Genomic DNA, 14973 nt, shown 5'->3' with positions numbered 1-14973 from the left:
TTTGCAAAATGAAAACACTGCTTACATAAATGCACAAATTCACATAATGCAATAATATATTTAGAACATATAAAACAACCTTGAGCAGGGGCATTCTGCATAATGAGTACTTTTCAAGGTAAATATTGTACTTTTTACTCCACTACAGCTGCCAGCTTGAATTACTTTTGACATGAAAATCACGATACATTTAAAGTGATACTATGTTGTTGTTGTTTTTTATTAAACCTCATAACGGTATATTAGGTAGTTAAAATGAGCTCTACATTGAGTAAATTAAAATTATGTTTACATCAATACAAATAATCTAATAATATCATTGGAATATATATCAAACAGTCACAGTGGGTCCATTCTGCAAAACAAGTACTTTTACTTTTGATACTTTAAGTACATTTTGATGCTGATACTTTTGTACTTTACTTCAGTAAATTTTGAATGCAGGACTTTTACTTGTAGTGGAGTAATTCCACAGTGTGGTATTAGTACTTTTACTGAAGTAAGGGATCTAAACACTTCTTCCACGGCTGCACTTCACCATAAAGTATATGACTAAATTTGTATTTTGCAAATGTCTTATGATAAACATGCAAAACTGGGTGTGGATCTTCCTGCAAAATGCTCTTGAACACAAGAGTCCACTTGTGTAGATTTTGAAATATTTTACATCTGTTTTATTACTTTACGTCCTTCATGCTTCAAGAGTTTTTGATAAATGTGATTGTAGCCTCAGGTTCTTTTCTCCAGTGTGTCAACAGCTGATAGAGAAAGGAGAAAAATAGTGTAGGCAAACTAATTAGGGAAACACTCAGGATGCAGCTATAGCTCCATCTGTGACCTCAGCACTCTGATTCTGACACATAATGTTCCCAATGTAAAACTTAGGGGAACAATTTTTTTTACCACTATCAGGCTTCAGGGTATATCTTCAAATGCACTTTTCTTGTCTCCCAGATGTCAACAGTCAGTCTGAAACTAATGTTTACCTCTTAATAGCCTCATTCTATTATAGAAAAAGTAGATGGAAATTATTATTGTAGTTTTTAATGAATCCCTTGTTTGATTCGGGCAACAACAACCACACAGAATTATTTTTTTGTTCAAATAATTGTGCTTTTTTTGAACACTTTTTGTTTGAATGAAGAACCTCTACCGATTAAAATGTCAGTTTGAAAGTTGACCTGGATATAGTTGAATATAGACTGACAGTCAAATGTCATTTTAAACAATCTGCACACTTGGTTTATCATTATCTGTGAGTTAATCACCATGTGACCCATTTCAAATTTTGCACAGTTATTTGAACTATTGTTAATATGAAAATAATAATAAGTGCAATAAGTGCAGCCAGGTTAAGTATAGGACCGATTTTAAACAACATGTCTGTCTATATTGTATATCTTGTTCGTAATTTTTAAATTTCTTCTTGTTTATATTGTTAATACTTTTATATTTCTTGTTAATATTGCTTGTTTACTACTTATTGTTATTTTATTGATGCTTTTTTCTATTTTTGCCATACACTTTTGCTGCTGTAATACTGAAAATGTCTCTGTTGTGGACTAATAAAGCAACAACTTTTTTATCTTCTCCTATCTTATCTTATCATACCTCAAAAATAGCACTTAAGCCACTTTGGGCCGTCATGCTTCTGTATATGACCTGCTTAATTTTGAACCGAGGACAACCCTGGTTAAAGATATACTTTCCATAATCATACCTGCACATGTCCTTTTAATTGTTGATGAAAATGCTGAATTTGGATAGGTAGGTAAATGAGCTAAGCCGTACCTGTTTTGACTGTGTAATTTGATACAAACATATTGGGTTTCACTTGCAACCTGTTGCGCAACTCATGAATAAGATATTGATTCTTTAGTGTCTTATCTGTCCAATGTGATCACAGAGTGGAGAGAGCAGCACTTCACATCCAAAGGGCAGATGGTAAAACTGTGTGTGCATCAACTGTTGCACACACCTCTGCTGCCCCTTTAAATAAGCATTACTACAGTGACTTTTGTTGAGTCTCCTGCAAGAGATACCATGGTTGTTGACACGTCCGGTGTTTACTGACTTTTTGCTTTTAATTTCCAACTGGAAGCTCTATGGTGGAGTCCTGAGCAGAGGAATGACCCACTGTAGTGACAATGATGAGCAGAGTGATGATGGAGAAGAAAAATCCAACAAGAACCTGAAGAAAAGAAGTAAAGGACAAAAGCATGTGTCTTTCCCGCCTGATGAACAAATCGTATCTGGCGTTGCTGAGCACAGAGACACTGACAGAAAGGGTAAGCTCCTGTTTAACTCTGTGTCAGGTTGACTGTTAGTCTGATTTGATATCATGATGTTATGATGTCATTTTGGTGACCTTTGGCCATTTGCATTAAATGTTTTTTTTCACATAAGTATTCAAAGAATACCTGCATTTTCCTATAAAATACAAACAACTTTTTTTATTCCAACCTCCTAAAACTCAGTATACTTTTGGGCAGGGGTGGAAGAAGTATTCAGATCCTTTACTTAAGTAAAAGTACTAACATCACACTGTGAAATGACTCCACTACAAGTAAAAGTCCTGCATTCAAAACTTACTGAAGTAAAAGTACAAAGGTATCAGCATCAAAATGTACTTAAAGTATCAAAAGTAAAAGTACTCGTTGTGCACAATGAACCCACTCAGATTGTTTTATTATTCTAAATATATTATTAGATTATTATTATTGATGCATTTATGTATGTAAGCAGCATGTTACTGCTGTCAATGTATAGGGCTCATTTTAACTATTTAATATGCTTTTATGTGGTTTGATTTATAAACATGTATTATCACTTTAAATTGATCTTGTATTTAATGTTAAATCTTGACCTGAAAAGTAACTAAAGCAGTCAGCTAAATGTAGTGGAGTAAAAAGTACAATATTTGCCCTTAAAATGTAGTGAAGTAGAAGTATAAAGCTACAAATGTGGAAATACTCAAGTAAAGTGCAAGTACCTCAAAATTGTACTGAAGTACAGTACATGAGTAAATGTACTTAGTTACATCCCACCACTGCTTTTAGGGAATTTTCTCACAGTGAACACTCACTGTAATTACTCATTCACAACACTGACTGTCTTTGCTAGATATGTAGCTATTTAAATTTAGATTCATATCATGTTAACAAAAATGTAACATACATTTCAAAATTACATTACACATACTATTCAAGATTGTCATGTGTGGAGTTTTTTCCACACAGGGCATAAACATGGTTATGTTTCTCATTTGGTTCTATCCAGGCTTTGGTTCAGAAAAAGAGATATTTTTGTGAAGGCGAGAGTTAAAATTCTGAATGTGAGAGGTAATTATTGTGTATGTAAGAGGGAAGAATGCATTATGGCCTATACAGCTCCTCATAAGCATGTGTCACATGAAAAGTTAGTGTTATATTGAGGTATAGTTCTGGGCAATATATTTTTTCTTTTAGGTTAGTAGTTGTTGATGGCCAGAAAAGTGGATTCAGAAAAAAACCTTTCTCAACAGCTTAGTCGGGAAAAAGATGATATCAGAATATTGGTATCGGCAGATTCTTAAAGTTGCCGTATCCATATTGGACCTGAGAATGGTATTGAGTGGTATTGTAAACACGGTCCCTCTTCGAAAGGTGAAGACATTTTGGAAAGAGGTGAGCCAGCTTGGTGCTTCCCTATACTTTGAATCTGTATGTTAAACTATGCTAAGCTAAGCTAAGCTAAGCACCTCCTAAATGACCTTGCATAAATAAATCTAAAATACTGTGATCTGCTGTTTATCCTGATCCTTTTAGGTAACATTTCAATAACTAATCTGTCTGACACTGAGTCACAGCCAAAAATATTAATTATTAATTAATTTGGAAAGACTGTATCTTCATATTTATCATATTTATCATACCTAAAATGTGTTAAACTAAAAGCGTTTGAAATTCAATGCAGCTTTTGAAGGATACACAAGGATCAAAATGTTTAAGTGATTCCATCATAAAATCCTCTGTAGCCTCTCACATCTGGAATTTCCTCTCCCATAAGGCTGTGGTTGATAAACTGAGATGCCTGATTGGTTGATTTATTGTTCAGACAGACATTCATGTCCTTCTCACTTCTCACTGACTGCCATCTTCCTTGTGATACACACACACACACACACACACACACAGTCAGAGCACAGCACAGTTTACCGTATGGCATTTCTTAGCCCCTTAAGCATTTTTAAATGGTTGCTGGTGGCTCACTGGGATGCAGAGACATTAAAGCAGTGAATGAGTGTATTCTTCTATTTTAGTTGACAGCTGCCTCACCTTGACGGAGGTAATGGTGGCGTACCAGCAGAGCTGCAGTCGACACCAGGTCCAACCCAGAGCGCACATCCTGCAACAGCTCCAGGTACACATCTTCACACATCACCGTTAGTCTTTGTACATGTCAATCAAACAGCATGAGGCAAGATTTTTTGTCAGATTTACTGTTGAAGGTTGAGCTTCTGTGGGTGGTGCTGTTTTCAGTGGCCATCACTGCTCATTCTGCAGCACACTAAGTTACTGTATTTTCCCAAAATTGTGGCAAACCCAGAGGAAGTACAATAATGGCAGCAATTTAAAAAAAAACAAATCACGTGGACACTAGAAGCTTGCACAGACCACAAGACCTTAAAGACTAAAACTGCTGTATTAATCATACCACAAAACTCAACACTTTTAGTCCAGTCTGGGCATTTTAGTCTTATATTTGTCAATGAAAACCATAACTACCTTTGTAGTCTATTAGTCAACAAAAAATTTCGACATCTTAATCTTTTTTTAGTCATCAGATTATATTGAACATTTCAGATTTTATCCCAGAGTTATCTGATGAAAAACACAGGTAGAAGGATGAAGTGTTTGGTCTAGTGGTCTGATGGTATCAATGTAAGGAATATATGTGAGCCCTCCTGACTGTGTGCTGCCAGTGTCGTCCTGATATGGTGTGCACAGCACAATGACAAACTGCTGCATTGAAAATCCAGTTTATAATGTTTAGAAAGATTTTCTTCAGTTAGTTTTTTAATCATATCAGTGCCGTCTCATCACCATCTAGGTCAGTGGTAGGCAACCTGTGACTCCAGATCCACATGTGGCTCTTTGGCTGCTCTCCAGTGGCTCCCTGTTGCTTTGACAAAAAAAAAAAGCTCATGTGGAAATAAATACATTTTGATTACATTTTAATTCTCATTTCATACGTAGCCTATAGACTAGAGATGGGCGTTTGGAAGAAACCTGCCAACTCGAGCATCTATAACGTTAACGATCATTTAATCGATTAATGATAATGATAATTAATAATAACATGGGCAAAATAAAAGATATATATATACAGTACTATGCAAAAGACTGTTTTGGTTACTGATGCTTTTATTTTGAAAGGACAAAAAGAGACTTCCTGTCGATCCCACGAAGAGGCATGAGGTTTCACAGTAATCTTCATATTTAAATGTGTTTTGTGTTTAAATAAGTTTTGGATAAAATTCAACCTATTAATTCATGCTAGCAAGGTTTGATACAGTAAGCTTTTGCTGAAATTAATATTCTTGTATTTCTATGTGTTTTATGATTGTTATTGCGACTTTCAATTTGCAAACTGTAGCTTTATCCAACTTAATTCTCAGCTCATTGGCTGATTGATGTGCGGTCACAGAACTGAACGCTGGGCCGTGTTTCGGTTCAGTGACACTGATCTCTGACGCAGTCAGAGATACAATTAAAATTTAACAAACAGACAGATTGAATTACACGTGATAGACCAAATTCTTAACAATCATCAATTAATTATTCCCATCCCTACTATAGACCTATATCATAGTCTACACACATCTGGTCACATCTTAGCCCTATCATAAACATGTTACCAAACCTAGCTATTACTATAGGTTTCACACCAGAAAAAGAGAAAAGTCTCACTGAAAACAGACTGATTTGTTTTCTGCCTTTCAATTGGCAAATTGCTTTCATTATAAAGATAATGATGCGGCTCCAGATGGATTTTTCTTTTTCTTTTCTGGCCAAAAACAGCTCTTTTAATGGAAGAGGTTGCTGACCCCTGATCTAGGTTGTTGATGAACATATTTAGTTCTAGTTTTCGTTCACCAAATTAAGACTGATTCTGGTAAAAACCTGCAACTGACGCTGATGATTTTGATACACAGTGAAAGCCATTGCGTGTGTGTGTTTATGTGTGTGTGTGTGTGTGTGTGTGTGTGTGTGTCCACTGCCCTCCTCCTCCCCACCCCAGTCTCCTTCTCTCATTGGCCACAGCTCATCCCGCCTTTCAGACTCATCTCAAGGTCCTCTGACTACAAAGCACGTCTTGTTTCTGGCTACAAAAAAAAAACATGTTTGAGTTTCTTGTCCAGCTCCCAAAGACATCCAGTGTCTTCGAACCATGGCTTGAACTAGAAAGTGCAAATTCAGTGGCAACATGAAAGTTAATTCCTAACCTTGAAAACAGCAGTTGACAAAAACAATATCACAACAAGGTCAACTCAGTAGCTGCCTCGGAGCTTTCAATTATATTACATGATTTTCCTCAGCAGATAGAGTTGTACAGTTGTTATGAGGCTGTAGATATTCTAATAACACTAAATGTTTATTTGTTTTAATTTGTGTTTATTTTTAGGACTTTTCCTCGACAGTCGTCCTCTCATAATTAAAGTTAAATAATATGATCACGCTTCAACTGAACCTTGTAAAACTTATAGACATGCACCCTCTGACACAGAGTTTCTGGGAGATTCCGATTAGGTGGTCACAGGCAAAAAAGGTCGGAAAAATGTATGTAGTAAATTATCTATCTAACCACTTTATATGCATCTGAATGTTGCTAATAATCACTGTTAGTGGGAACCTGGTCTCACAGGAATCATGAAGTGAAATAGCCACGGATTCGCTTAACTCAAAATCTGTGGAATAGCCACGGAATCCCTCAAATTTCCTTGAAACTGACACGGATTTCGCTACAATGCAATTTAATGACAGTCACATCCCGTGGCTATTCCATGGATATTTTTTCCTATTGGTTTGTTCCAAGTCACGTGACTTTCAAGGTTCCAGCGGTCAGAACAAAAAACATGGCGGACAGTTCTCTCATTTTTAGTGAAAAAATCTATATTTTGACTTAGTTTCTGCATACAAATGGATTTTGATCACATTTCTAGCGAGAAATATATGTTTTATTTTCTAAATATTCCCTCAGTGAATGTACATAATCACTTTGTATGTTGGAATAGCCACGGGATATGACTGTCATTAACTTGCATTGTAGCGAAATCCGTGTCAGTTTCACGGAAATTTGAGTGATTCCGTGGCTATTCCACGGATTTTGAGTTAAGTGAATCCGTGGCTATTTCACGGATTTCTGTGAGACCATGTTGGTTAGTGGATACAGTTTGATGTATCGGCTCAAAGATGAACTTGTGAAACCTGGGGAATTTTTTTACAACCTGTTGATCATCTGACTGACTCTCAGCTATTAACTTTGTCAGTAAAATGTTATCATTTAACTGGTAGAACCAATGGCTGGATCTGCAAATATCACCATAGGTTTTTTTTATGTTATGATTTTTATTTTGTTTATTGAATGCCCTATATTCTAATTTGGTTTCCACCAATTGATTCTACTGAATAGGATGTTTGCCATGAACCTGGACCCCTTATCATTACCTGTTAGAAAAAAAGTTTTAATTAGTGACAGGCCCCCATGCTATAGGTTACACTCCAGCGGAGATTATACTTGCAAAGTAAAAAAATTAGCCTTAAAAAACTAACCTTATTCTTGTATGCAACATCAGGAACTCTGCAGATAAAATGACTGCACCATGTAGTGATCTTCCAGCACTCCAGAAAGGATCAATAACACCACTATAACCTGGTGCAAGTCGAGCCTCATATGCTGTCAGAGCATATCCGGCTCCAAACTCAAGCTTTTATTAAAGCGAAGGCACCTTCAGGTAACAGTACACGCTTACAGACTCACAGAAATCCAGCACATGTACTGTAGGCATGCACACTGTAGTAAAACCCCTTGGATTATGTGAATCATTTGGTTCCCTCAGCCTCAATCAGGCTTATTGCTGCAGAGCACTAACAGCATCTCCACTCCAAACAAGAGGGTAAGAGCAGGTTAACTGCAGGATCAAGTTAGTGTGAATGCAAAATAATTCACAGCTGTAAACGGTACATGCAGAATGGTGTGTAACACTTGGTCTAAGACGATATTTAGGGAGAGATGATGAAGGATTTAACATATATATTAGAGTTGCAGTTTACCTGATAATCATTTATCATTGTGTATGTTCTACTGTGTCACATCAAAGTGCTTATTTTGATAGAAAAAAACTAAATCACGTGGACACTAGAAGCTTGCACAGACCACAAGACCTTAAAGACTAAAACTGCTGTATTAGTCATACCACAAAACTCAACACTTTTAGTCCAGTCTGGGCATTTTAGTCTTATATTTGTCAATGAAAACCATAACTACCTTTGTACTCTATTAGTCAACAAAAATTTTCGACATCTTAATCTTTTTTTAGTCATCAGATTATACTGAACATTTCAGATTTTATCCCAGAGTTATCTGATGAAAATGTATTTTTTTAAATCAGGGTCAGGCATCATTGATTATTTTTAAGATTAAAGGTGAAAACTGAAATTCAGATTTCTTCATGACCCTGTTCACGCTTGGTTATAAAATAAGTCTTGGGTGATTGGATCCCAAGTGGACAGATGAGACACATAGCTGTTTACACCTGTGTGTATCATGTGTCTCCAAGGGTGTCCAGCTGATCACTAGTGTTCAGATTTTGTTTCTACCTATGCCACTTCTGCTAGAAGGTCAAATTGCCCTGCCCACATTTATTACATTAGATAACAACAACAACAACAACAACAACAACCACAACAACAACAACTTGTTTACACAACAAAATAAATGTGGTCAAATGCGACCTAGACAACCTCAGCAAGTGGTTTGAGTGATCCGATCACAGTGCATCTTGGACCCTGCTTACACTTGTATTGAGCGCTGACCACTAGTGATCTTATCACCCAAGACACATTGTTAGTGTAAAGTGTAAACGGGCTCTTATATTCCTTTGGAATCAGAATTTTGGATTTTTGGTTCTCAGTGCCTAGCCCGAGCTAACAGTCTTCTTCTATCCTGCCTTTATTGGCGCACTGATGCCTGTCTTGGTGCATGAACACCACCTGTTGATCAGTGGAACAGATGGATGTGAGGCTTTGTTTACTGCATTAAATAAAAAACACTGTGACCACTGCCGTGGCTATTGGGGTGCAAGGGTACGTGTATTTAACCCAAATTGTTTGATACAGGACATTGAGTGGAGAAAGTGGCTTCATCTGTTTCAAACTGTTGAATAAGTAGCAGGAGAGAGATAGATACACATGTGGAACATTGTGTCCTATACATACATTTTAAAAAAAGCCTTCTGATTGTCTTTATTCCCTATTCTTTCTTGAAATATAATAAATGAAATGTGTAGAAAATATACCTGTATTTACAGATATATCCCATATATCTATATCCCAGTCACACTCTAAAGCACAAGGAAAATATCTTTCACACGCACGCATGCATGCACGCACACACACACACACACACACATGCACGCACACACACACACACACACACACACACACACACACACACACACACACACATTCTCTCTCTCCCTTTCCAATAAAATAAACTCACTTATTCTCGTAGCCTCACTTGAAACACACAGTCTGCCATTTATAATTCATTTTATGTACATACTTACTTAACTTGCACCAGCCATGTTAAAGCATGCTGCTCTCTACCCCCCTTGCATAAATTTTGCTGGAGATCAAGGGGAATTATTTGTGGAAAATTAGAGACTTAGCAGTGCTTATATTAAGCATACAGCTACTGTATTATCTCCGAGGTGCTAATGAACCCAGATGCATTGGAAACGAATGTAGGTGGTCCTCCTGAAAGAGTAAAATATGTATGGTTAAGCATTAGCTAAGAGGGGCAATATTTAGACCAAAAGGGCTGCATGCAAATGAATCCATAATAAGACGATGCAAAACGAAAAGACGAATGCCTAAAGAGCAATTTTATTAAATGAGGTCTTTTCAGGCGAGGGGTGATTCCCCCGAGGACCAGCGTTGAAGACTATTTAAAGCTTTTTTTTATTGCACCCTTGGGCCCCTTTGCACTCCTTTGAAATGTTGTAAGTGGATAAAACAGTATTGCTGTTGGTGACATCTTCATAGGAGTGGTAAACAATAATAGGATGGAGCCAGCGGGGTCTAAGGCCGCCATGCTTAAACTCTCTGATTTCCCTGTGCAAAAGTCTGCATCTCTCCACTCTGTGTTTCTGTTTGGTTCACTCTGTGATTAGAAAGGTAATTGAGATGATCACGCTCTGTCTCGACATGACTGTTTTGGCACGAGGGAAGCGCTTAACTGGAGTTATTTATATTCAAATTGAGAAATAACTGTGAAACACATTAGGAGCTAATACAGGTGGTACTGTAAGGTTGCTCTATTGGTTCAATAATACTAATAACAATAATAACTTGAATTTTATAGTGCCTTTCAAGGGACCCAAGGACACATTATATAGACAGTATCAAGGAAGAACAAATAACACATACATAAAAAAAGTCATAGCAGTGTTTGCTGGGGGTGACAGGATTAACTGAGGTGGTAAACGGCTGGGTTTTTTTTAGGATTTCTTTTCAAAGTTTCCCCAGGGAGAGAGGGGCATTTTGACTGTTCAATCAATATGTTAGTATTTAAGTTCAAATGAATAAAAATGGAAAACAGAAATGTACCCAAGTGCTTTCACAGATACATCATAATGAATGGATGTGAAAACAGAATTTATAACAGTGACTGAATATTATTATTACGCCGCCTACACTTCCCACAGCCCAAAATGTACAAAACTCTGTCCACACAATAAATACAAGTTGGTTATCCAAGTCAAAAACTTCCTGGTAAGACGTTTTAAAAGACGTAAAAGGCCTTTAACCCATTGAAGCCTAAAAATGCCTGTAAAACCTCTGGGCGATTTTAAAATAAGCCCCTAAAACCTGAAGTTTCAACGCTTCTACTAAATAATAGATTTTTCAGCCTCTGTAGCAGATAGAAATGAAATTCAAAAAGTATTTAAGAGCTTATACAAATACTACAAAACGACGTATCCGCTTTCCAGGCTTCAATGGGTTAATAAGTAAATTCATATTTATGGAAGTGAACCCACGGATGTTACATAAAAAAGTCAGTTACATACAAAAACATGATTCACAAACCGCCAGCGAAGTAATTTACGTAAAAAACTTAAGTTACATAAAAAGTCCTTTACACAAACTTTGTTCTCCTGTGGGAAGGTCAACTGTTTGTGGGAAACTGCCACCAGCATGTGATTAAAGTGCTCATTTCACATAATTTTGTGAAACCAGGTTGGTTTGAAGGTACCCCAGATCAAATTAAAATTGTTAAATTAACAGAATGAATAAAGTAAAATGGTTTTCTCTGTGTGGAGTTATCCCCATGTTATCATGGTTTTTCTGGCTTCCTCTGACAGTCTAAAGGCATGGATAATATTTTCATTGTTACTTCATAAATTGCTCAGACTGAAGGGTAAACGGTTGTCTGTCTTTATGGCCCTGTTCTGACTGCCAGTAGACAGTAACCTTACGTACTCTGTTTATCCATCCATCCTATAAAAACAGACTTATTTTTAAGTGAAGCAGAAATATACCTTTTTCTTTAAATCAAACATCAATTATTTTGATCAGAAGTAATTTTTACACGCATATTACTTCTCATATCACATACTGTCACCCTTCACAAAATCCTTTCAGCGTTTAGATTACATGCATCAGTTTGAGTGGAGTTAAATACTCGATCGGCTCCATATTCCTTCTTCCCCTGTGGGCTAATGGTGATTTACTGATGGATTTATTTTAGTTTACAGAGAAAAAAACTGTTGTTTCTAGGGTTAAAGTGAAGTATTTTCCAACATCCCAAACACAAAGGGATTGTAAATCAAGTAAGCTCCAACTATGAGTTTGTATTCTTTCCATGATGTTTGGAGAATAAGCTCAGAATTAGTTGCATGTTGGCAAATCTTCTAATGAATAGCTTAGTGGTTGTTTCCCTTGCAGATTATTCAGTTGAGTGGACTGAAGAGAAATCAATTACCGCAACTTAACTTTCATTATTTATCCCACAGCTAGGCTAAGAAAAAAACGGCCTTACATGACAACGTGCCTCTATTAAATTCATAGGGTCAGATTCAATTCCTAGAAATGTTATTTTCTCGGGATAAATCCCTCGGGGGGATCCCTCCAGAAATGAAAAGACAAGAGAAAATCTGTTTTTACAGACCACCGCTGCTTTCTCAGCTCTTTTGATTAGCATTAATGTTGCACTGTGGAAGTCTGCCGACACAACTCCTCACACACACACACACACACACACACACACACACAGATACACACATAGAAAGCTATAGCTTTCTCTGCCTGCGTAATTCTGAAGGGAACAATTTTTTCTTTTAAATTAAATGCATGCTGATTGTTATTGCACCCCCCTCCCTGTGTGGAAGAGTCGGCAGTGAGGTAAATGTCACTAAGTAAGTGGCACACTTTTTCCTCGGTGGTTGTTAGCAGGTTTTGCATGCAAAATAAAAGCACAGAGCGGAGGAGGAGGAGGAGGAGGAGGTAGAGGAGTATTCCTGCATGCATCTGAATGCGAGCGCTTATCAGGAAACAGCAGGGGGACCGGACATATGTCGTTCCTCTCATTACAGGCCGAGACAGTGATAACGTGGCGGTTAGTGGCGCATTTGAAATGGCATACAGCGGCAGCCATGGTGATCACACGGAAAAAAGAGAGGCAGGGAGTATGGGTCGGGAAGAGGATCACCACGGGACCCGCCGCTAACACACTCCAGTCTGTCATTCAGACGGCCTCCACACACACTGGCAGCCACAACATGCTTTATTTAAAACACACTGACTCCACAGCCTTTCCATTGTAGTTTTACACAGTTTTGCTTTAATGCCGCTCGGGAAACAGCATGCATAACTGAAAAAAGATAAAACCTCGTCTACGTGTAAAAGAGTCTATTTTACATTCTCTGCCTCTAATTGAATTCGTAGCAGTTGCAGTTAAACTGAATAGCATGTGTGATGCACTATTGGTGGTGCACTATTAGGCTGAATTGAATTTGCACGGTTGGGTGGTCGCACAAGTAATATGAGTGCTTTTGTAAGTAGGATAATATTACAGGCCTGGACTCACTGAGGGTTCACACAGGGGAGATGCTCTGCCACCAAAATGATCAAATGTTTACAAAAAAAGCCAACAATAAAGAATCTTTACATGCTCATGCATATGGAAACAATTTCAACTATTTGTTGTTGCTGTGGATTGGCCCACTTTACTTACTTAAATCCCCAAATAACTGCATTAGTAGAATATGGAGGGATTGAGGTTTAAAGGGTCAGCTCACCCAAATTAGGAGAAAAAAACAGTATTTTTTTGCGTGAAATTTAGCCATACACTTAGTTTTTGTTGTATTTGTCTAAAATTCATCAAAAGTATGTTGTTATAAATGAGAAATACTTGCTTATCAAATGTCTTAAAATAAAAGCACTGGTAAAATACTGATTTGGGTAAAGTATTAAATGAAAATAAATGTCGTTTGAAATTGAAAAAACAAAATCACATCCTATAGCAACGGATCATTTTGACATTTATTAGCCTAAGTATTGTTCTGATATGAACCCCCCCCTACATTATAAAGATGAGCTCTGCTGATTTCCCACGTCAAGTGGCCAATCAGGATATGTTGGAGGTGCGAGACTGTGGATTCAGAGACGCAGAACCAGCCAAGTCAGTCAAAGCCACCACAGACTGACTGAGTGAATGAACAGCCAACTGAAATGAAACTGGGGAAGGTGAAAAGTTATGGTAGAGTGATGCACTCGTTCTTTCAGGTGATGATAAGACTCTTTCCCCAGTTATAAACACAAATTCAGTGAAGTAGGTAAACTTCTTCTTCAACTGATGTGCAGCAGTTCACAATGAGTGTGTTGCTGGTCATGACATGTCATGGTTCTTTTGCATTTAGACTAAGTGGCAGTGGCGGTTCTACACAGGGGCCTACAGGGGCCACTGCCCCTGTGAAGAAGCCCTTGGCTCCTGCTGTGGCCCCTGTGTCAAATTAATAATAAAATTATCAATTTATAACGATGAACGACGGAAAAAATGTTACCTATTTTTTGTTCAAACAAAATCTAATTGTACACAAAAGGAACCCAGCATGTGTACATTGTATAATAGTTTAATTGTGCAATAAAATCTTGTGTATGTATATGTATAAAAAAGATAATTCTCACTATACTGCACTTTCAAAATAAAAAAAGTAATTGTGCACAAAAATGAGAAATGTCATTGTCGCACAAAAAAAGTTATTATTGTTGCTAAGTCTCATTGTTTCAATCAATGTATTTGTATCTCTAAATATACTTAAATGAGATTTTTAAATAAGCTAAAATAAAGGGTTTGAATGCTTAAATATAATCTTTGCTGTTTTTTAATGTGCCCCTCTGATTAAACACTGGCCCCTGCTTGGCCCCCACAGTAAAACTGGTCTAGAACCGCCACTGCTAAGTGCTGCGCCGTTTGAGAATAAAATAAAACATAATATAATCCAGTATTTTAATAAGAACTTGAAATTCAGCCTCCTGAATTTACATACTGAGGTTCCATTAGAACTTGGCTGATACTAGAAGGTGGACAGTTGATGGTGCAGTCAATGTTTCGATCGGTTCCTGATGACAGGTACCAGAGAGTCGAGTCGAACTTCAGCACATGTTGGAAATACGGCATTATGTGACCTTGGAAAAAATGTATCCCTTT

At 37.2% G+C, this 14973-nt stretch overlaps 1 protein-coding gene across 1 annotated transcript in view; it reads left to right on the top strand.

The window, feature by feature from the left end:
* si:dkey-288a3.2 (protein phosphatase 1 regulatory subunit 37) overlaps positions 1 to 14973 on the top strand; it is a 75933-nt gene that overhangs the window by 984 nt on the left and 59976 nt on the right. The window contains exons 2-3 of the mRNA XM_059353928.1: positions 2102 to 2288; positions 4301 to 4401. Coding sequence (XP_059209911.1) covers positions 2129 to 2288; positions 4301 to 4401 — 261 coding nt within the window. The 5' untranslated portion in view covers positions 2102 to 2128. The remainder of the gene's footprint in view (positions 1 to 2101; positions 2289 to 4300; positions 4402 to 14973) is intronic.

Source organism: Centropristis striata, chromosome 16, assembly GCF_030273125.1.
Source record: "Centropristis striata isolate RG_2023a ecotype Rhode Island chromosome 16, C.striata_1.0, whole genome shotgun sequence".
NCBI classification, from domain to species: domain Eukaryota; kingdom Metazoa; phylum Chordata; class Actinopteri; order Perciformes; family Serranidae; genus Centropristis; species Centropristis striata.
This window is presented reverse-complemented; position numbering and strand designations above follow the sequence as displayed.